The sequence below is a fragment of the Amphibalanus amphitrite genome, unplaced genomic scaffold (assembly GCF_019059575.1).
Source record: "Amphibalanus amphitrite isolate SeventyFive unplaced genomic scaffold, NRLGWU_Aamphi_draft 000287F_arrow, whole genome shotgun sequence".
Taxonomy (NCBI): Eukaryota; Metazoa; Arthropoda; class Thecostraca; order Balanomorpha; family Balanidae; genus Amphibalanus; species Amphibalanus amphitrite.
In genome coordinates, this window is record NW_024881782.1 from 466,630 (window position 1) to 490,237 (window position 23,608).

Genomic DNA, 23,608 nt, shown 5'->3' on the forward strand with positions numbered 1-23,608 from the left:
GCAAGGCTGATACGGCATAAGTCCGGCTGTGGTGCGGGCGAGCTCCGGGATCGTTTGTGGCTCCAGTAGAGCTCCAGATCTTACCCGTACCGTACTTCGGCCGGAGTAATTGCCGGAGCTACTAGCTAGCCAGGGTAAAACCAGATGCGGCCCTGGCCAATTGTACCGGTTGGGAATTTAGCTATTTTTGAAGCTATCGGGCTAAAAGTTTCTAGAGTAGATTATCGGTAATCGGTATGCAATATATTTTGCATCAAAATTGGCCGGGCATGGTATCAACGTAACGTATGGTATCAACGAAATTTTTATTTGGACACAATGTGTCAAATTGATGCAGCCGAAGGTACTGCAAGTTTCGTGTTGATATGTCTAGCGGTTTAGGAGAAAGTGCAAAAAAACGGGAGGGGCTGAGCCCCCCCCCCCCCCCCCCCCCTTCCCCCAGTCATGCGCGGGTCAATTACTAGCCTATTGGAGTCGAGACTCGAGAAAATGAGATTAGATAGATGAGAAGGCGATCGCAGAAAATCAAGAGAAAACTCAAAACTGAGGACTTACCCGGCAAGTGTCCCGCTCTCAATTGTTCGGCTGTTACCATTCTAGCCGCCTTCTCCTTCTGGAAGATTCCATCGCTCCTCCCAATTCACGCACTTCAAAATCACGTCGTGCCGATATATAGGGCATCCGAATTATCTGTTCGTTTTGACACTGAACTCATTAATCACACGAAATTCCCACTTTTCTTCATCGCTATTTACCCAAACACACTCCCACTCTCCCACGTGTCGCAAAACTAATTTTCTGGTGAGAAGCGCCAAAATGCGAACGGAAAATGCGGCTTCCATAAAAGCTGCCATATCCAAATTTACTTTACGTTGTGGTAGAGAGGTGCGCTTATACATGCAATATAGACATTTATTTATCACCGACACATCTGTGTTACTTCTGCACCGGCAAATCAAAGGAGGGGAGGCCGGAGGATAACAGATCAAATGTCCCGGCAGCGAAGTGTCTTCTATTGCACCGTAACGCAGAAGGAAACGATATTCGAGGAGTTTATGTCCAGAAATTTGCAATGAATGTACCTAGTCAGTTTTCCCCTCGAAAAGTAATCTCTCTCTCTCTCTCTCTCTCTCTCTCTCTCTCTCTCTCTCTCTCTCTCTCTCTCTCTCTCTCTCTCTCTCTCTCTCTCTCTCTCTCTCTCTCTCTCTCTCTCTCTCTCTCTCTCTCTCTCTCTCTCTCTCTCTCTCTCTCTCTCTCTCTCTCTCTCTCTGTCTCTGTCTCTCTCTCTCTCTCTCTCTCTCTCTCTCTCTCTCTCTCTCTCTCTCTCTCTCTCTCTCTCTCTCTCTCTCTCTCTCTCTCTCTCTCTCTCTCTCTCTCTCTCTCTCTCTCTCTCTCTCTCTCTCTCTCTCTCTCTCTCTCTCTCTCTCTCTCTCTCTCTCTCTCTCTCTCTCTCTCTCTCTCTCTCTCTCTCTCTCTCTCTCTCTCTCTCTCTCTCTCTCTCTCTCTCTCTCTCTCTCTCTCTCTCTCTCTCTCTCTCTCTCTCTCTCTCTCTCTCTCTCTCTCTCTCTCTCTCTCTCTCTCTCTCTCTCTCTCTCTCCTCTCTCTCTCTCTCTCTCTCTCTCTCTCTCTCTCTCTCTCTCTCTCTCTCTCTCTCTCTCTCTCTCTCTCTCTCTCTCTCTCATCATTTGCGATATATTCTATGGGACGGCTCCCTACCAATTAAAACACTTAAGCATTCCATACTTTTTTCAGTTATGTATTATCAAATATAGGTAAATAGAAAGTCACGCACAAGGATGAATATTGACTAGTGTAAATATAGCTATGTTGTAATCCTAGCAGCAAGAGGAGAATGAGATGCGGTATGAGCACAACTTGTACTACCAAGGTGTGACCCGTAAGGCACACTTGGCTGAACTTCTCAGAAGTTCTCAACAATTCAATGAGCAATAAGTCAGTCACACATGTCATGTCATGTCATGATAAATAACAGCATGAAACAGTTTAAATCCGCGAAGCCAAGAGCGAACGTAACAGGCATACAGTATAAAAGGCCATGGAAATTTTCACAAAGTCAAAATCGTCAAATCCGAGACTATCGGTAACCGGTTTCAGGTTAATTGCATCTATCACTCACGACTTTTCCACACGATCTTTCTCTAACAAATTTTGCAAGCCCTTCGTGCACCAAGTATTTGTTGATTCCAGTCGAGCCCGACACTAGTATTGACATCACCCCCAACTGAGTCAGGTCCCTAATATTGACGCCATCATCATCGAAGAACAGCATATCTGACAACGGTATCTTCGACACCTTGTGAATCCGCGAGAAATGTCTCTTCTTGCATCCCGGATATATCTCCACGTATTTGAAGTACTTCCTCCAACCGAACAGTGCCATCAGCTGCTTGCAGCTGGACTTGTCACCCGATCGTGATGCGACTGCCATGAGATACCCCTGGGCATGACACTCCTCTAACACTGCTGACGACTCGGGAAACGGGTGGAGCTCTCTTCCGGAGGAGTCGAAAACCGTTCCGTTCCGCTCGTGAAATGGCGGCCGATGGTGGGTGCCGGCGATGGATGGCCAGAGGGTCAGGTCAAGGTCAAAGACGAGCAGCTTGGGCCGGGCAGAGGCGGCAGGTCCCGGATGCTCGGAGGCCATTCGACTCCGGCTGAAACAAACGGTGAACTGTTGGCCAGCCGTCCGTCCACAGATGAGCCGCCGTGCTTATCAACACTTATGATACGTTGCCTCCGCATGTCAATAAGTCAGATCCAGGTCATTCGAGGTCAGATCACCAGGCATCGTGACGTTAATTCGAGAAAAAGTTCTTCATTACACTGGCTCAGCGATTGCTTTGAAAATTAGAGAATTGATATATGTTAAAATTAATGTTTGAGTCACGGATCAAAATGTTGCGTCCTTACCCTACTTTTTACGCGTGGGGCAATCATAAATAAATAATATAGGTCACAAAACGTTGCGAGCAGTTTTACTATTATAACTTTTGATAGACAAGCTTCAACAACAGACACATGGAATGTGTCCAGCTGACAGCTCACTATACGATACGGCCTACGGATCGACTGATACGCATCAAGCCCTTTTCCCGGTCAGGTCATGGCCTTGAGTCTTGGCTTTCAGTCAACTTTGCAAGCTGCCACTTTTCGACGAGAAAAAAAAAACAACGGCGGTGAACCCAAAGATATTCAAGCTTTGAAAAACAAAGATTTGAAGAAAAAAAATCCGCAAAAGGATATTTTTAAGACTGAAAGTTGTGTCTTCCATATATCACCATGTGACTAAGGAGCCGATATAGGTGGGGTGGGGGTGGGGGTATGACGTGAAATCGTTCTCTCCCAACCTCGATGTGCTTCTGTCAGACCGCTCAAGGCTATAGAACTCCGCTGGGACCGCTGTCTTTTCACAGCGCGGTTTGAAAATGGATACTCAGCCGCCAGTGCGCTCGAGTCGCATAGATGAGCCACGAGCCTTTCAAAACAAATGACTTTCAGTGGAGAGAATTACAATGAATTTAATGACCCTCAGTGTCACCCACACACGGTAAATAACAAGCTTCTGGTAAGTCGTGATCAATAACAACAACACGACGCATCGTTTCGAGAGCATTTCACGTCTTAAATTTCGTCTTCTGCCTCTCGCCGTTTCCTGGCAAACTCGGCCAAGCCTTCCCTGATAACTTGCATCGTGATTCCGGTGCTCTCTGAAACTAGTACTGAAACAACTCCAAGCTGAGTTAGCTCCCGGATATTCTGCTCTTCATCATCGAAAAATAGCATTTCAGACAGAGGAATATTTGACTGTTTCTTGATCTCATTGAAGTGTGCCATTTTGGAGCCGGGATAGATCTCCATAAACTTCAGATACTTTTCCCAGCCGAACAGCGCAATTAGTTGTCTGGCATCCCGCTGTTTCCACGTTCGTGAGGCCGTGGCCATAAGGTAGCCCTCAGAGTGAAGCCAGTCCATCACAGCGAGGACCTCGGGGTACGGCACCACCTTCTTCCCCTTCTGGTCGAAGACATCCCCGTTGCTCTTGTGCAACGGCGGCACCACATGCGTGTCCAGCCAGAACGGCCACAGAGTGCTGTCCAGGTCGAATACGATCAGCTTTGGCCGAGCGTCTGCCACAGACCGAGGCGCCTCTTCAGTGGTTTGGGAGAGGCAGACATTGATGAAGGCCAGTAATGAAAATGTCGCGACATAAAGTACATTCATCTTCAATGAGCAATTAATTTTGCACCGTTTTACTGCATTTTACTTGCAACGTCTTGCCATTTTGCACCGTTTTACTGTGTAGGTACCAAATATTTCAAGCGTAAAGGATGTATACTACAGTACACACTGTTGATTTTGATTTTTTCTACGTTCTAATGAATAGTCAAGTCTTATCTGTAAGTCCCAAACCGGATAATTTAACAAGTCGAAGCTAAAAACAGAACCTATGTGCGAACTAGAATTTACAGTGAATGAAAAAAATGCGATATAATGATGAAATGAAAACGTTTTGGGCTTAGAACGTGACTTTATCAAACCATTGGGCGCAAACAGCAGCCCTAGGTTCAATAACATTACACATGTTAACTGCTAGCGTGCAAAAAGCATAAATTAGCTGTCAACGCTTTTACGTAGATAACACAGAAAAGAATTCAAAACACTAGTTATTTCAAGAAAATAGTATGTGCTTAACACACCACTGCTTATCATTTCGGCTGAACTCAGATTTGGCGCCATATCTTGGCGTTCTTACTTCTAGAAACTCAGTCTGACCAATGTGTGTTGTGGACTGGAATGCACTGGTGAGGCCGACCTTTGTCGGTGGGTGGATGAATTATGAATATATAACCAGGGATGCGGAGCCGTGGAAATTTCGGACGGCTCCGGCTCCGGCTCCGGAGAAAAAAATCGGCTCCGGCTCCGGCTCCGGTTGAAATGTCATGGCGGCTCCGGCTCCGGCTTCGGCTCCGAGTAAAATGATCCGGCTCCGGCGGCTCCGGCTGTGGCTTCTACTCAGTACATCCCCTATGCGATCAATTAAATACGAGTGGAAGAAAAAAGGCGATGGGATTGGTACACGTTGCTTCTGTATTTGTATAACAAGGCTATTTTGAATACCACATTGTTTTACGCCTTGTACTGTCAAACCGAACTAGGTAAATAATTGTTTCCTCTTAAGAAAAGGAGCCGGAGTCGCCCCTTTTTTGGCGGCTCCGGCTCCGGCTCCGGCTCCGGGCTATATTGTTTCACGGCTCCGGCTCCGGCTCCGGCTCCGGCTCCGGGCAAAATATGCCGGCTCCGGAGGCTCCGGTTCCGGCTCCGGTTCCGGCTCCGCATCCCTGTATATAACAATTCATTCAGATTTCCGCAATTTTCTCGACATGCCTGCTCGGTTTGCGTACGGTGTTAGTACTATGGGTACTATGCAGAATATCACATATCACAATCTTCCACGACAAATAAGACTTTCACAAGCGCAAAACGAAGCTCCCTGTCGATGCAAAGACTTGGAGAATGTATCACTTGTTATTTTTGGATAAACATGGATAAACAAAACCGATTCGAAATGTCCATGATACGGATTCTCATCCACGAGGAGGAAACATTGAAACCGCAACAATTACGCGTATCGTTGCTGCAGAGCCTTCTCAATTATCAATGACTGCCACATCAAAAACTGCAGTCACAAAAATGAGGCTTCGTGGTTCGTAGTACAGCACCGGCGGGTGAAAGGCATCATACATACTGGGAGTTGGATTTGAAATTCCCGAGACGCATTACGCTATAATTAACTAGCATTGTGATACCGGATACGGCATAAAAGAAAAAAATAGAAACACTTTAACAAATTACCTTCAAGTAGGTATTATAAATGTACACAGTATGTACAGTCCACAGCAGAAGTAATGTGGGGTTTCAGTCATGGGTATGTTCTGCTTCTGAAGCTTAGGAACGATTAACCAGACTACAATGAAACTTTGAATGTAGCTTATATGTATTGTCACCCTTGCAGCAGCAACTTTAGCTATTGACATCTTCTTTTCGATCACTCCGCATTAAACAATCGCCAGTCAAACCCAACCGTTGAGATTGGTAAAACCCTACATTACTTTAGCGGTGGGCTGTACATGTAACAATGTGCTCAGACACATGATTGCAAGACACGCAAGGACAAAACAAAAACTAACATTTTGTGAGAAGAACATTTAGTGAGAAGAACACTCACGGTTTATTAGGAGGCATCTATCCAAGCAAAAGCATAAATAACTTGAATGAAGACAATGAAAAACGTCATACATAGTTGAAAGTTCTAGTGTTCTACAACATCCTATCATTTCTCTACCCCGACCCGTCTTTGTTTGGCGAACTGAGCCAGACCCTGCTCCACGAGTTTCCGCGTAACCCCTGAGTGTGGCACTAGCACCGAGACGACTCCCACTTCCTTCAGATCTCGAATGTTCCGCCCCTCGTCATCGAAGAAAATCATCTCCGAGTACTCCAGCCCCGACTCAGCTCGGAACCGCGAGAAGTGCTTCTTCTTGCAGCCCGGGTAGATCTCCGCATACTTGAAGTACTTCTCCCAGCCGAACAGTTTGACCAGCTGCTTGGCCCCGCGGATCTCGCCGGTTCGCGACGCGGCTGCGATGATGTAGCCCTCGTCGTGGAGCCACTGCAGCACGTCCGGCACCTCCGGGAACGCCCTCACTTTCTCGTTGAACGAGTCGAACACATCGCCACCCTTCTTGTGAAATGGAGGCGTTACATGTGTGTCCACCCAGAATGGCCACAGGGTGTAGTCGAGATCAAATACTACCAGCTTAGGTCTGGGTGTATCAGAGCTATTCGATGCCATTGCTATTATTCTGTAATGAACAGAAAATAGGAATTAAAAATGGCCCTGACAAATGATAAGAAGTGATGCTATAAAAAAGTTATAGTATTTAACATCAAATATGGTAATTGCAGATTACTTCAAAAGGTTCCAAGTTCCAATAAGTGCAATGATCAATATGCTTGAATTATACTGGAGTACTTCACTTCTGTAATGTCTTTAAGAAACTATGGAGGAGTGAGCATTGTATGCTGTGTATAGGTCTCCACCACTCAACAGCTATGCATTAACCCTCGCACGACCAGGCCATTTCTCATAACACGAACGACCAGGGGGGGGGGGTTGTTACGACCCCCCCCCCCTGGCGTTTCGAAACGGAAGGTCGTAGAGCTTAGCGGAAAAAACCAACGGATTGCTCTCAACGAGATCTCGCGATTGGTGGTATATTTTTTGGTCCTAGGTCAACATTTGACCTACTTTTGACCGGTCAAAGGTCAAATTTTCGGAAAAATAGACTTTTTTCAACTTTCAGCGGCGATTGCGGCAAAACGGTGGGAAATATCGACTTGAAACCTTCACTATCGTGTTCCTTGATCAATTCTCTATCGTTTGGTATGTATTTCGTTTCCCTAGCTCTAAAAATGGCGCGTTGGGAGCGCCGGAAGTCGGCAAGGTCACAGTCGGCGGCAGAAATTCGAAAAATCAAAATTTAAATTTTTGAAATCTGATTGTATTTTTGGATTTGGGAGGTCCATTTGCTCCCTATAGAAGCTAATATTGCTGCATATTCCCATTGAGGTGACAAGAATTAGCAAAATAGTGGTTCGGGCGCTTTTCAAAAATAGTACCGGACGCTGTTCCTCTTGTGACGTCATAGCTCCGTGACCTGACCTGACCCGGTCAAATTTCTTATACCATATGATAGCCAATACTTGCCCCAACATGCATGGGAAGTTTCATCACGATCCATCAACCGATGTCCGTACCACCGGCAGGAAACCTCGGGCGTTGGCACTCAGTTTGTGAAAATCCGGCCGGAGGCTGTACCTCTTATGACGTCATAACTCCGTGACCTGACATGACCCGATCAATTTTTTTCGGCAAAAGATGCGCAAAGGTTGCCCCAGAGGGTATGGAAAATTTCAGCCCGCTACGACAAGCCGTTTAGCGTGCACTTCGAAAAAACCTCAGGGGGGGGGGGGGGTTGATACAACCCCCCCCCTAGGCGTTCTAGGGTTAATTTTTAGATAAGATTACTAGATTAGATGTGGTAGATCTTGCCAGTTCAATGTAATAAATTCATATATCAGTCGGGCGCACTGTGGTATCTCCGATTCATTTATGGAGACGTTTCTATTATTGGAAACGTTTCCAATTTTGACTACTCTTCTGTTCCAAAAATGGAAACGCTCGTTCCATAAATAGAAACGCTAACATCTCCGCACATATTTTCTTGCCAAGGGTGGCTGGATTTGATGTATAACCACTGTTTCGCGTAAAACAAGCACAGATACACCAAAAGCACTTGTCTTCTTGCATGGAAAGCTGTCGTATGCATTCAAATTCACCACTTCAAAATGCTCCTGAATCGTATCCATTTATGGAGACTTAGTTTCCAAAAATGGAAACGCCGATGTTCCAAAAATAGAAACGCTGAAGTTAAAATGTGTGCAAACTTAGCTTAAATGTGTTTTTAAAATTCACATGCAACTAAAAATTTGATGTTTTGGGACTGGTTTATCATCTCGGCTCTCGGCAGTTACCTTGGACGTCAGGTTCCATAATAATACATTACGCGCCACAACTTAAGCACGTCCAAAATTCAACTAAAACTAACAGGGCATATTTTAAGGCACTTACTGCGTCCCATTCTGGGACGCAGCCCCCTCGCCTTGGGACGTAGCACCTGCTGATTTGACCGACTGCGTCCCTGCCCTGTGCCCTGTCCGGTTCCCTAAACTGTGCCCTGCTGTGTGCCCTGACCTGTACCCTTCCCTCTAAAATGTCCTGTGCCATGCCCTGTAACCTGTCGTGCCCTACTTTCTGCCCTCCTCAGTGCCCTACTCTGTTCCTTGCCCTGTGCCCTTAGTCGTAGCACGTGCCCTCTGCTCAACTTTGGGACGCAGTAAAAATTTGTTAAAATATGCCCTGAAAACTAAGATTTCCCAGAAACTACTGGACAAATGTGGTCCAAAGTGGGCAATACATAAAGCGTAGATATCATTTCAATATATAAAATTGATATCAATGTTACACATGAGCTAGAATGAATAAATTCATCGTCAGAATACAACGGTATTTGGTGTGACGACAGTGCAGACCTTATTTCCATCCTGCTTTTTACGTATTTGCACGGAGATTTACGTTGATCCGAGCCTACGATCATATTCAGCACATTTGAAATATCATAAAATGCCCACTAAAGTCTCCAAATAGGGCTTTGCAACAACTTTCATGCGATTTAATCACAGATTGACGACCACCAGGCCGCTGGTACACCGGAAAATGCAGCGTGAAAATGAATGAAAAACTGAAGTTCCCGGTGATGTTGTTGTTCCAATCAATGGGCCAGCCTTTCAGTAGTCTGTTAAAAACGTTATTTTTTGTTCAAAACATTCATAAATGTTATTATTTTCGATTAGAAAAACGTGTGAATTTTTTTATCACGTCAACATGTTATAAGCATCGCCTCGTTCGTCAACTTTCGGTTTTCTGATCGGAAAGTCGGAGAACAGGAACATAAACTAGAATGCTGGCTGTCGATTGGTGGCATCCTGCGCATGCCAAATTGCACCAATCAATGCCCAGTTTGCTTTAAAGGTAGCGATGCACACAGCGTCTCCATTTATGGAACAGACCGTTTCTATTTTTGGAAACGGCGTATCCATTTTTGGAACATCGTTCCAAAAATGGAAACGTTTCCATAAATGGATCGGAAATACCACAGTGTGCCCGACTTTTATATGCTGCTACCAATATCACTTATCAGTTGCCCAGCAGTGCCACTCCCTCTACCGGCGGGCTCTATCCATATCCAAGCAACATACTCGAGTAAACCTTATAAGTTATAGTTACACCCAAGTCCCAAAGAAACATAACATTGCAAGTTGCTGCAATCCTAAGTCCTAACTAAGGATTGAAATGCAGCATAATAGGTGCTAGTTAGGTAGGTGTTAGGCAGTGTTAGGTGAGGTTAGCAAGACAATGTAGGTAAAAGGATGTGTTTTTCAAGCAAGGTGTGATTGACTTCTGAGGTGGAGATGACAGGTCATACCACACAATTGCAAAATTTGTGCCAAGGAGAAATGAATCAAATAGCTAACCAGTTAAAAAAATATCTGATAATTCTATCAAAATATGTTAAAAGGGCATTACAAATGTTCCTCTGCCTGAAACTGAAACACTTGATGGGCTCAGACTCCTAAATCCTGTGTCAATGTTACAACCCTAAAGCAAACCTCAGGCAAGTTTCAAAAATAACTTGACTAATTAGATTTCTATTAGTTACCTAATCCATGCACTGGCCTACATTCATGTACTGGCTGCAGGCTGCGGCATTTCAATTTGGCTCATAGTTGTAAGCAGATCCAAAACTTTAACTCAATTATTTATATCGAGCTTTTGACTAGGTTATCATGAATCATTTATAGTTGCGATACTTGCGATTGATGCGGGTAGAATTATAATTGCATTTAAAATAGGCTCTCGCAAGCGATTTCCTGAATGTGGAAAGAGTCTGTTTCAGCCATTACACTGATTGAATGATAAGTTGATACGCACTTTCTGTGATTCAGGAAGTGATATTTTCCGGTATTTCTCCAGTAACACCTTGGTAACACCCAAGGCAGTATATACGTAACATCTGTGTATTCACATTCCTGGCAAACATTATAGAGTTCAGTGCTGGCAAAGCAGCTAAACGTCTCAGCTGCGCAACAATCGTATCAAAACATTGATTCCAAAAAATATGGCAGCCCTCAATGAGAGAAGGAAATCCTTCATGTTTGTGAGGAGCGTGAGGAGTTCCCTGTGCGGGCTACCTACCATCACAGCTACCATGGAGATTATGCGGCAAAGCGAGATTATGCCATTGATCTCATCACTGCATGCAACGATACATCATCTATGATAGGGATGGGGTCGGCACGCGGCAATCAAGAGTGCGGGCCGAATATTACAGAACGGAAACAGTCGGCAGGCCGGATTCCAATAGGAATGTAAGATAAGCAGTACCTAAGCACTCCAAGCGTCTGCATCGGCCCAGGTTCCCGCCTCCCGGCTCAGTGTCCAGTAGTGACTCTGACGCGAATTGGTCATTCGCATGATCCGGCATCTGCCACCCCTACCCCCCTAAAACTGGCCTAAACCTTCGACTACAGCCTACAGGTTCGCGAGAGCACAGCTAAGCACATGCCTATAGGTATGTGGAAAACGTATACGAATGTAAAACGTATACGTTTCACCGTTTATCAAAAGCCACGGCCAGGCATGCGTGACACCGATATTATGTGCATAATGCATTCGTCTCTCAACCACGAGTTTTATTGATCATTTGTTTTCTATGGGTAGTTATATCGATTCTGCCACCCCAACGGATCATTCCTGAACATTTTCGAATTGCTTCTCGCATACCTAACCGCATTTCCTGGACCCACCATATCCGAGTCATTCATTCATAGAACGATTCAGCGAGCCCTAAAAAACGAGAACGCCTACGCCACTTCTTGCACGTATTTTCGTGTTAGTGTATTTAGGCCAATTTCAGCTTTTCACTTCTACAAAACGGACGTCGGTCGTCGACCCGAAAATCATCCAATGCAACAAACTTAATAATTGATGCCGCCTATGTGGCCTGATTTTGTACAGAACATTCGAGCAGTACCGCGCGAAATTATTCTCAACCTACTCAAACTTGTGTGCCGTCCGCGGAGCCTTCGACCGCCGGTTCGTCCCCAGGGAAATACCTCCTCACACGGGTAAATTTCCTCGGAGGCCGACTCGTTCATTCTACTGAACCACCTGTCCAGTGCGCCAGTGCGTGACCGGTCGACGGGACCAGTCGGCCAGTGGCCGTCGCGGCGGTCAGCGGCGCCGCCGGCGTCCGTCCCTGTGACGTCACAGACCGGTGAATCGGTTCGACCGGGCGCTGCTGTAACACACGGCGGGCGGCCTCCGAACCGTCGACAGTGCACGAGTGTCGCCCGTGGCCGGCGGACTCCCAGCGGGCCGCGGAGCGAGCCGAGCCCCGCCGATACGGGCGCGGTCGTTGCGGTAGAAACGTGCAGTGGTGTTATCGCGCGGTCGACGCCCTCCTGCCGAGTCGTCCGAACCTGTGGCGCATCAGCTGACTGCGAGACAGCTGTTTTACGACTTGCACCATACGGTGGAGCGAACGCGGGTCGGTCAGCGGTGTGCGGTGCTGTGTTTCGCTGGGTAAAATTCGTGGCTGGACGTGGGTATAGTGTCTGTGATACTTTGAACTACAAGTGAATCAAATAAGTGGTGTAATTCTCTCAGCGTTCGAGCCCTCCAGCCTTGGACGAGCAGCTGCGACCGTTTTGGCACGGAGCCAAGCCGGTTACGACGTCATCCAGTGGTGTCACGCGACACGGTTCTGGTGATCGAACACCGGCTGAGTGACCTGCAATGACTGCCGTGGCCCGCCACCCGCCTCCCCAGTCCCACAGTCGGGGGCGGGGTCGGGGGCGGGGGCGGGTGACCTCGGCCCGCAGCTGGGACCGGCGGGCGGCCTCCTGGCGCCGATATCTACGCCGCCGTGCCCGGGCCGTCGAGCACCGGCCAATGCGGGCGGCGCGTCTCCACTCGGAGCGACCTCCCGGCGCCACGCCACCGTCCCCGCTACGGCCCGAGACGGTCCTGCTGGCCCCGGGCGGCGGCGTACCGGGCGTGCTCACCAGTCGCACCACCTGGGACGTGGCCTCGAAGCTGAACCATGCCGTGGCGCCGGTGGCCGTAGCGTTAGACGCCGCGCGTATGGGTCTGGCCGTGAAGAAGGACCGAGGCCTGGGCCGACACTCGGCGCGGACGGGCGCCTCCATCGCCGGCAGCTGGGCAGGCGGCTACGCCGGAGGGGTGACTGGCAGCCAGACGGGCGCCGCTCTGGGTGTCGCCGGCGGGCCCATCGGTATGGTGATAGGAGGACTAGCCGGAGGCCTGATCGGAGCGGTCGCTGGAGCCATCGGACTGTCCAAACTCTCCGAGAAGGGTGTGGACAAAGCCACCGAGCTAAAGGATAATTGGGGCAAGAAATCAAACACGGGGGAGAAGGGCGGCAAAAAGGCACACAGGAAGAGGTTACTCAGGTTCAACAATCAACTGAGGAGAGGACGGTTTAGGCCGACGGTGGAACAGGACAGGAAGAAGTATTACGAATAGCAGGCTGCGTTGCGGAAAGTATCAGTTACCACCGATGGATGACACCTATATCAGTTGTATCAACTGACCCGATCCAATGACTTTTCTATGTCGCTGTCTACGTGACTGCTCCTGACAGAAGTCTTGCAGTGGTTGACGGTTGTTCAGTGTAAGCTGCGTCTTGTGATTGTGAGGACTTGCCACATGTGGTCAGTGGAATCGAAATGGATCACTTGCCACTGCCAACGTATTACATATCGCTTGAAGCATTTACTGCTCGCATGCCTTGTCTAACCGTACCTACATCAAAATACCTCCCTGTTCGCGCCCCCTCGTCTCTGCAACTAGACTCATATCACGCGGCCAGTCGATGTCCCGATGATACCGTGAGGCGTGACCTGTGCCGGCCAGTCGTGACCTTTCCCCTATCACGCACGGTGACCCATATTGCCACCAATGAAACGACGACGCGGCGCCGCCGCTCGAGCCCGTAATAAGGTCATGTGGCCGGTGTTTGGCGCCGAGCTGCATGCGTGCAGTGGGTCACCACCGCTGGGCACACCCTGTCGGCTGTGAAATGTTGTGCATGTGTATGAAGGCTGGGTTTCCAATTTGGGTAAGTGAAGTAGTGTGCTGTTACGGAAGGTGTTATCGTGTAATATAGCACACAGTGCGTCATGAAATGACTGGTGGATTAGTTTCGATTGTTGTGTGATCTGTATGTAAAGAGCCACTTTAATCCAGGTGTCAGCGCTTGCAGTAGTAATACCAATTTCACTGAAGGGATATACTAAGGCTCAACCCCACCGCCGGATCAATACTTCCGAGAACGACAGCCGTGTTATTCGCTGGTACCCTCGCTGGCGTCCGAGTTTTAAGAAATTTATCGTTCCATCGGCGGATGTCCGCTACGACCACGCCCCCATATACCAGTCCGCCGGTGTCTGTCGAGCCACGTGAACACGTGGCAATACGTGTCAGACGACGTCCCAGGGGAGACGTTTCGTGACCGCGCCGGTGTCGTGAATTGTCTCCGAGGCGGGAGGAAACCCTCAAGTGGGAGCGGCGCCCGAGACTGACCGACCCGCGCACTCAGACATGACTCCAGCGGTCGATGAACCGCACGCCAGTTTGGGACCAGAAAATCGATAGTTAAATGGCTTAACTGAGCCAGACGGTGCAGTACAATTCTGGCTACATAACCAGTTAATCACACCTTTGGATTGGGTAGCTAGTAGCATTGGGTGTAAAATTATCGCTGTGCTGCCGTATGTATAATTATGTATATCTATGGTCCATTGTCCTCGTGCTTGCGTGATTTAGTACCAATGATCGATGGCTACGCTCTTCTAAATCAATGAGACGTCATCTGAGCTTCTTGATTGAAACTGGCTCTGATCAATAAGTGCCCCCGCGAAATTGCGAGTGGAGTGAAGCTATATATCAACCTTTTGAGATATCAACGAAATTTATGTTTTGCAAAAGCATGGCACCCAAAAAAAAAAAATACAAGTACTCGTAAATATGTAAACAATGTCTCACTTGTGGTTTATTCGTATGACATATAAATCTATCTAAATTGGGCAGAGGATAACATGAACGCGTTCACTTCTTAGCAGGCTTCATCTTGTAGTATACGAAGAAAACGGCCATTGCGGCGTACGTGGCTTTTGCAACCTGCAAACGGACAACAAACAATTAATTCGAGATGAATAAAGGCTGACATAATACGAAACTAATATGGCAGCTCAAATACGTTTGCATGACATTATAAGACTGCTCGGTGTTTAGTGTTCAAAGGATGCAACAAATGGCACGGCAAAATTAAAATGAGGCTGGTTCCAAGTCCTCTTTATGAGAACAAAGCGTGAAGATATGAAGGTTTAATTATTTTCAACACGGTCGCCGGATGACAAACTGAATTAAGCACTACAGAAAATGGTTGAAGTGTTGCGCTATACCAACTGGGGAAAACACCCGGTGACCGAATCGATGATTCAGCCTCGAGAGGTTTAAAACTTGTCTCTCCAAAAGACAACAATAAACAGACACTCTGCCCACTGAGGAGTCAGGAAAAACCGTCCCCTCTCCCTTTGGCAGACGACTGGTACTCACGTTAGCCCGTCCAAACATGGTGTAGCTGTTGAAGTACTTGGCCATGCCGGTGAACTTGGCTTCCTCCGCGCCCGCCATGGTTCTAAGAATGACAAGATTCTGGTAAGAACTGATGCATATATTATATTAATTCATTGAGGTAGTTGTGAAAAACTAAAAAGTATATTATACGTCACAAGATGTGAACGGGAAAGAGAGAGGTAAAATGCTTCTTCCAATAGTGCACATACAAAAACTTCCACATAAAACAAATCAACATATGGATGGCCACTAAACCGTGAACGTGCACGGTCAATGGTCATGTATTTTAAATCCATGCACTTTGTGTTGACAATCACGAACATGTCCAGAGCCACGCTGATAAAGCGTCTGATTTCCAATGGTGAGAGCCTGGAGATGATTGTCTGCCATATATGGGTGTAGCTGGCAGCTGCGGCCAGTTAAGTCCGTGAGTGGGAGTCACTATGTCAGTCTGTGTGAGCACGATGATATACATGTATGTATATCATCATGACATAATGATGTATAAAAAAAGAAAAAAACTGATAAGCATCTTCATCATCCAATAGCCCAGAATTTCTATCGGATTCGGGAAAGTATATATCGTAATAACAACTACGGAAAATGGTGGTGCTACGTGAAAAGACGCCATGGAAAAGAATAGGCCGGGCTTCACCGGTCTAGTAGACGGGTTGCACCGAGACCTTATGATATAGTTTTTGTCTTGGTTGCCCCAATGCACACCAGGCAGTGCATCAGGTCATGACTCCATCGGCCGACGGCCTCTCTCGGGTATTAGCACTTCGGTTACCAATGAAGTTGCCGAAGTTTCCATAAAACCCGGCGGGTTGCGAAGTGCCGTGATTGCCGTGAAACTTGGCCATAATTAAAGTGCAAATGAAATTAACCGTTTTACTTCATAAGCATAATCTTTACCCAGAAGCTGTGGCTCTTTTACAAATCATGTGGGTATTTACATCTTTTTTGCCAGCAAGCTGAAGCCTATGTCTACCTAGACAGTAGAGCAAGGAAACCACGATTGGAAATCAACATGAAATGATTATTGCAAACATTTATTAGAAAATGATTCTACTAAAAGAGATGCACAACACAACTTAAACCTGCCACACTTGTGGCTTGTGATAATACAATGTTGTAGCTAGTGACATACATAACACATAAGCACAGCTAATAAACCTAATGAGATTGGAACTTGGATGGTTGATTGAAATAACATTATCATGCCTGATGCCACAGTCACCTAATTCCCATTTTGCATTCCAGCTACAGTGCAGTGTGCACACTGCACACATAACACACTTGAAAGTTTAAACTACTTGTACCTAGATCCTGAAGTGAAGAGGATATATAGATGCCTACTAAAAGCTCAGGATCCACTACAATTGGCGTGACAAGGCTCAATGATGTTCTAAGGCACACACAGTAGATAGATACAAACATATCCTGATCTCCACTGTTGTAGAATCAATGGTTACTCCATTTATAATGGCAGTCCCTCCCAAAGAGGCCTCATATACTCAATTTCTTAGGTGAACACAGTTATTCCATACAGGCAGAATTACTCATGTGCCCAATAATGGGCACAATGACTACCGGTACCTGCTAAATTAGTGGTATGGGCCTAGTGCTTCAACTTTGGAGCCATATTTTTACCCATTGTCAAATTAATTAGGAGCCTTCCACCAGTTTCCTTCACCTTGTTAGGTCAAATCTATCTACATAAAAATGTACTCCAGGGGCCGTATTCACGTCGACTTCGTAAGTCGATTTTCTTTCGTAAGTATAATTTGGTATTCACGTCGACACTTCTTAAGTTTTTATCGACGGAGTTCACGTGATTAAAAAAATTTACTTAGGAAGTAGGTCAAACTTAAGGAAATTCTTACGAAAATGATCGACGTGAATACGGCCCCAAGAGTCTCAGGTTACAAATATGCCGGCATCATTTTCCAGCTGCTGTACAGCCACAGCCCTCTCCACCAAAGATCGTAACCCATTTCCCCATGGAAGCAGCAATCTTTCATCATCCTCCATAATGCAGTAAGTTGAATCGCATGTTATTTTGAAGAAAAAAATTGTCAGATTGACAATCTAACAAATCATGAAAACACTCATGGAACCCAGCAAGAAGCTCCAAACCAGGAAAATGAAAATGAAATAGCGAAGCATGATGATGTTTCTTTTGTCCAGCATTTAAATTGGCTTCCAGTTTTAGTTTAATGAGCTAAATGATAACAAAACTGAATTTACCACATTTGATTCAGCATTCTATCAAAATGACCAACTTGGCTTCGGCTTGCCTTCTGCAATTGGAAAATGAGGGATAATTATCCAGGATTAATAGTGATAGTGGTTATTTGGTCTTGCCTTGCAGTGCAGGGACCCTCAGTGCAATTTGAATCAGTCACATTTCTAGATTGATTTTCACGGATAGCTCTTTCACTAATTGTCATGTTCGTCGTGCATGGTTTCAGCCTATAACACTAAATGATCCAGGTGATCCTGGAAAATTATCCCTGATTATCCGGAAGCTGAATGCTCTTAATCATACGAGCACGAGTTGCACAAAAACTAAAAATGGAATAGACAAGAATATTCTCTTCAAAACTATTGGACACCCGCAGCTACTTATTCAAAAACACAATGCCCACATTTTGATGGACATTAGCATATAAAAATCAATGAAATATATTGACCACGATGCCTGCGTTTCTGAGGCTCTCCTAAATCCTGTCTATTCTACGGTTTATAAGTAGTAAAAACAACTAAGAGTCATTTCGGTAGCGATTTAAAAAGAAGAGAAAACATGAAATGCTCCTCGATTTAGCAAAAAACATGCAAAAATATTAATTTTAATTCGTACCTTTATGGTCAGTATTGGAGACGAAGGAGCAGAAAATGTAGAGACGGACAACGATATTCTTCAGCTTCACTTCATAGTACTCGGTACTATCTATTCTTTTGCATTTTTGTGAATCGATGATAAAAATCTACTTTTTTGTATTAAATCCAATAAAATTAAGGAATTAAAAACGTTTTTCGTATTGCTCTCAGGTTTCATGCGGACAACATAATTTTTTTTGCTGATTATTTACTGTACTTTTAAGACTTTTCCCATCTCTTAAAAATTGTTGCAAATATGGCGAAACCGCTACAAGTATCGGTGGTTACAATTTGTAGTGTTGTATGCGGTGCAGTGCAATAGTTTCTGGCTTTTGAGGTTTGGGTTCGTTCAAGGCGTTCAAGGGTTCGTTTGGGGGTACTGCAGGTGCGTTTTTGTGCTACAAGTGAAATATTTGCGAAATAAGGAAGCACTGGATAGTTCCTTTGCTTTACCTTGTGGAAACTTTGGGTCAGGGGGACCTTTTTTCCTTTTTGTCTTTGGGGGAGTTCACTACTTTTTATTCATTTTTCGATGAAGAATGAAATCATTCATTATTAGTACTTTTCAATTCAATATGTTATGTATCTCATGGTAGATTTATGTGGTCAGTGTGCTGTCATAACAATTGGTGCTAATTGTAATCATAATCATAATAGAAAGTTATTACGAAGTACAGGTAACAGGATATCAATTGGTAGATTTGTTAACAAATTTGAATTTGCTCATATTTGGGCTTCCATTTCACAATATTTATACTGTAATGCCAAGTGCTAGGACATGTGCCAATTTATGCAGTCATAGCATACTTTTCAAAGCATGTATTACTCCAAACTAGTACCTATCAGTGTTGTGGTGGGTCTGACATTTTAGAAACTGACCGAGTGCTGTAGCTAATATTTTGACAGTGCATATTTTCATTTCTGTTACATATTTGTCAAAACATGCAATACTTTTATCTATTCAAGGGTGTATTTTCACTATAGTTTCTTTCCTTTAAGAGTCCATTTTTGGATTATTTCTCCCATAAAGCACCAATCCATAGTGTTACATAACATCATATTCATTAGAGAGATGGCTATACATGAGCACTATTATGTCACACTTAGAGCCTTATGATACAGTTCAAGCATTGGAAAATTGCTTAATCTTAGCAATCTTCAAAACTTTTTTGTTTTCATACGTCAATTAAAAATGTGTTGTGCCAAATGCCCCCAAAATAACCATAAAATCAGAAAGCCCAGAAAGCCAAAACTCTTATTTCACTTCTTAGTTCTTTGTAGTGTGATGTATAGGGAAAGTTGAATGCAGGAATCCTGATGTTTGATGCTGTGCCTGTTACCTACTGCATTTATTTATGTCCATTTCCAAAATTTCAGTCACATACCACAGTTAGTCACCTTATTTTTATCATCTCTTTCTTTTGGTTTAGATTGAAACATTGATGCATAGATAGTTGATTTCCTGTGTACTTATTATTTGAAATGATAAGACAAGTTTTAGATATCTGCTCATATTTTTCATTATAAATCATAATTTTTCTAGTCATATCTGCAATTTAATCATTAGATTTGACATATTTGAAGAGCTTAGTGCTAATGTATGCTAATCATGAATCTGAACCTGTTTTCCTTCATACTTATAGGAACCCACTCCATCCCTTTTCTCTAACACAACAGCACAGTTTCTCAAAACTGCCCTTCCAAATAAACTAATAAGTTGTGTACCCATTCGCTTTACTGGCGCCTGTGTGACACCTACTCATCTGGCAGGAATTCTGACTCAGATGACCTTCCATTTCAGAAGTAAAGTCCTGCTGTAGTGTGGTAGCACTGGCATTCTCTACATAGCACCTGTCTGCACACTAGCCGTCATGCTTCCACTGCGTCAAGTGCTGCGCGCCGCCCCGCGCCTCTCTGGGCCGGCCTCGACTCAGCGCGGCCTGGCCACGCTCTCTGAGGAGCACCGCATGCTGCAGAAGACGTGCCGCGACTTTGCCGACTCTGTGCTGGCTCCGGCGGCGGCGCGCATCGACAAGGCGCACGAGTTTCCGGCGGCGGCCGTGACGCAGATGGGTGAGCTCGGCCTGATGGGCATCGACGCACCCGAGGAGTATGGCGGAGCCGGACTGGACACCATGTCCTACGCCGTTGCCATGGAGGAGCTGTCGCGCGGCTGCGCCGCCACTGGCACCATCATGTCGGCGCACAACTCGCTGTACCTCGGCCCTCTCAAGTACCACGCCACGCCGGAGCAGCTGAAGCAGTGGATGCAGCCGTTCACAGACGGTAAGCTTGTCGGCTGTTTCGGTCTCAGCGAGCCGGGTAACGGCTCGGACGCCGGCGCCGCCTCCACGACGGCCACGCTGAAGGGCGACCGGTGGGTGCTGAATGGCACCAAGGCGTGGATCACCAACAGCTGGGAGTCGTCGGCGGCCATTGTGTTCGCCACCACCGACAAGGCCAAGAAACACCGCGGCATCAGCGCCTTCATCGTGCCAATGCCCACGCAGGGATTCTCGCTGGGGAAGAAGGAGGACAAGCTCGGTATCCGCGCTACCTCCACGGCTAACCTCATCTTCGAAGACTGCGAGATCCCCAAGGAAAACCTGCTCGGTAAGGAGGGCGACGGCTTTAAGATCGCGATGCGCACACTGGATAACGGCCGAATCGGCATCGCCGGGCAGGGCGTGGGTATCGCTCAGGCGGCTATCGACTGCGCCATCGACTACGCCTCCAAGCGGACCGCGTTCGGCTCGCCGATCCTGAAGATGCAGACGATCCAGTCAAAGCTGGCCGACATGGAGCTTCGCACCGAGTCGGCCCGCCTGCTCATGTACAAGGCGGCGATGCTCAAGGACGAGGGCAAGAACTTCACCAAGATGGCGGCCATGTCGAAGCTAGCGGCGTCTGAGGCGGCCACCTTCTGCGCCCATCAGTGCATCCAGATTCTGGGTGGCATGGGCTATGTGTCAGACATGCCAGCAGAGAGGTTGTACCGCGACGCCCGCATTACGGAGATCTACGAGGGCACCTCCGAGATCCAGAAGCTGGTCATCACCGGAAACATGATCAAGGAGTATGGTCTTTAAGAGAGGTAGGTTGATATGGGAGTATGCTATTGGAGACGATTATGTGGAAACTGGTCAAACTGACACTTTGGAAGGAATTTTTAACACCTCGTCTCGCGTGTGCGCTGAGACGAGTGGTGCCGTTAGGTAGTCTATCGGGAGACTCAGTGTGGGAAACTATGGAGTATGGGGTTACAATGCACTGAGCGAGTGCCAGTGACAAATACATCAATGCAATGCGAGGTTGTTCGACGGCGCGACGCTCGCCGGGGCGAGTACGCTGCTTGTGGTCCCGTCGACAGCCTCGCACCTAATATGTTTGCCAGCAGCTGTCGTGGCTAGACTGGCAGCAGTCGATTGGTGATGTGAGGATACAAATAGTGATATTTTGATGCTACAGCTGTAAAGATCCTTACATGAATATATACAGTCCATTACCTGCCTCTGGGTTTCATTGGTGTAGATGTTATAACCTGACACTGCGAACGTGACGCAAGGGGCGTTTATTATGCCTTGTTACGTAACCGGCTCTGTCCTTTGTTCAATAGATGCCTGTGTCCATCATTCCTCTAACTTGTGCGAGTTATGTAACATTCTGCTTGCTCTGCGGGGCTGCGCCGCCTCGGTGGCTCCTCGACAGGGCCGCCATCTGTGGCGAGGCCTGCCGGCCGGGGGCGGCCCTCTGCCGGTCAGGACGCGGTGAGCTGCGCGACGGGGATCACATTATCCATGCAAACCAACCTGAATGAAGCGCTGATCCACGCGCAGCGGAATGTGGTCCAGGCGAAACCAGGATCTGCATCACATCACTTGGGCATAAAAGGTGATTTCAACTCAATTCCTTGGTAACCAACAGATAAGAAACAATGAAATGCAGGTACTCTTTTTTTCACGACGTCTATCAATTCTGAACTATGATACATTTTATTTAAAGCAAATGCCAATCTAGAAATTTGCGCTGACTTCCTGATCAATTGGACAACAGGACTAAGCCCAAAATGCATGCCAAGACAACATTCGAAGCGTGTCTCATTTTTCCAACCACGTAGCGCACCACTTACTACAACTGCCGTCGTCCGTTCACCTTCGTAGAACATTAAACTACCGACAATTGTCAGCGCGAAGGTTAGCTGCAGTGATCGTTCTGGAGCCGCGGGTTTGGGTAGGTACTAGGTAGCCCTGTTGCCCTGCAGGTAGATGGGCGCGTATCGAACTCGCGCGGACCTGTTCCGGCTTTGTAGATCGCGCCAACCATCTTTTCCTACTCGGTGCTGCTGTTTCGCCGGTTCATTTGCATTGCCTAGTGATTCACAGCTCAAGAGAGTTAACTTTGCACTGCATGGATACTGCCTAGTGAAGGCTCTGAAGAAAGTAAGAGAACAAAATTTTATCATTTATGTGCTGGGGCCTAGGAGACATACCTACAAGTAAACTTTTCAATTATAATTAACCCAGTGTGATCGAAAATTTGCGCTTATATGCATGACATAGTTAGTATTAAACATTGTCATATGCCAATAATCTCACTGATATGTCGAGTGGCTTATCATTAACTGGTTACCTGCCACCCCACCAGTTAGCCGGTCAAACGGCAATGTCGCCACACCACCCGTTCCGCTAAACTTGACCTCTGGAAGCCGGCCCTCGGTCGCTGACCTGTGTAGTACGTGCCGGGAGACAGCCCCAACGATCACCAGTGCTCTGCTCGGGCTGACTAGTGCTCTTGACACCGTTGGTGCTTGCAGCCGCATTTAAATCGCTTCATCAGCTGCATCGGGTCGGGAAACGTTTGAAACAGGGATGCGGAGCCGTGGACATTTCAGACGGCTCCGGCTCCGGCTCCGGCTCCGGAGAAAGAAATCGGCTCCGGCTCCGGCTCCGGCTCCGGGTGAAATGTATTGGCGGCTCCGGCTCCGGCTCCGGCTCCGAGTAAAATGATCCGGCTCCGGCGGCTCCGGCTCCGGCGGCTCCGGCTCCGGCTTCTACTCAGTACATCCCCCATGCGATCAATTAAATACGGGTGGAAGAAAAAAGGCGATGGGATTGGTACACGTTGCTTCTGTATTTGCATAACAAGGCTATTTTGAATACCACATTGTTTTACGCCTTGTACTGTCAAACCGAACTATAGGTAAATAATTGTTTCCTCTTAACCCTATTAGTGGCAGGGGGGTTGTTTTCATCCACCCCTCAGGTTTTTCGGGAATATCTCCGAAACCGCTGAAGCTACGATGCTGAAATTTTCTGACTTTTCCTCAAACTAAATTGGGCATATTCCCTGAAAATTTCAAGT

At 46.7% G+C, this 23,608-nt stretch overlaps 2 protein-coding genes and 1 long non-coding RNA gene across 5 annotated transcripts; 1 reads left to right on the forward strand and 2 right to left on the reverse strand.

Moving 5' to 3' along the window:
• Positions 1-1,733: 1,733 nt before the first annotated feature.
• On the reverse strand, positions 1,734-10,743 carry LOC122387471 (magnesium-dependent phosphatase 1-like). 2 transcript variants are annotated; one of them, XR_006257596.1, is made up of 2 exons: positions 10,634-10,743; positions 1,734-2,675 (listed from the first exon to the last, which is right to left on the reverse strand). XR_006257596.1 is itself a non-coding variant. In XM_043377712.1 (2 exons), exon 2 carries the CDS (start codon positions 6,872-6,874, stop codon positions 6,353-6,355), a length of 522 nt encoding a protein of 173 aa, XP_043233647.1. In that variant the 5' UTR covers positions 6,875-6,884; positions 10,634-10,734; the 3' UTR covers positions 5,534-6,352. The 2 variants fall into 2 exon arrangements, 1 of the variants encoding a protein (XP_043233647.1); XM_043377712.1 differs by lacking the exon at positions 1,734-2,675 and adding an exon at positions 5,534-6,884 and having other exon boundaries at positions 10,634-10,734.
• A 4,016-nt stretch (positions 10,744-14,759) lies between these two features.
• LOC122387473 lies at positions 14,760-18,362 on the reverse strand. The gene is made up of 3 exons (XR_006257597.1): positions 18,228-18,362; positions 15,344-15,425; positions 14,760-14,905 (listed from the first exon to the last, which is right to left on the reverse strand). It is a non-coding gene; the product is annotated as an uncharacterized LOC122387473 (long non-coding RNA).
• LOC122387472 (short-chain specific acyl-CoA dehydrogenase, mitochondrial-like) lies at positions 17,381-21,756 on the forward strand. 2 transcript variants are annotated; one of them, XM_043377715.1, is made up of 2 exons: positions 17,381-17,404; positions 20,049-21,756. In XM_043377715.1, the coding sequence occupies exon 2, from the start codon at positions 20,119-20,121 to the stop codon at positions 21,334-21,336; it is 1,218 nt and encodes a 405-aa protein (XP_043233650.1). In that variant the 5' UTR covers positions 17,381-17,404; positions 20,049-20,118; the 3' UTR covers positions 21,337-21,756. The 2 variants fall into 2 exon arrangements, with proteins under 2 accessions (XP_043233650.1, XP_043233648.1); XM_043377713.1 differs by lacking the exon at positions 17,381-17,404 and adding an exon at positions 18,495-18,632.
• The last annotated feature ends 1,852 nt before the right edge of the window (positions 21,757-23,608 follow it).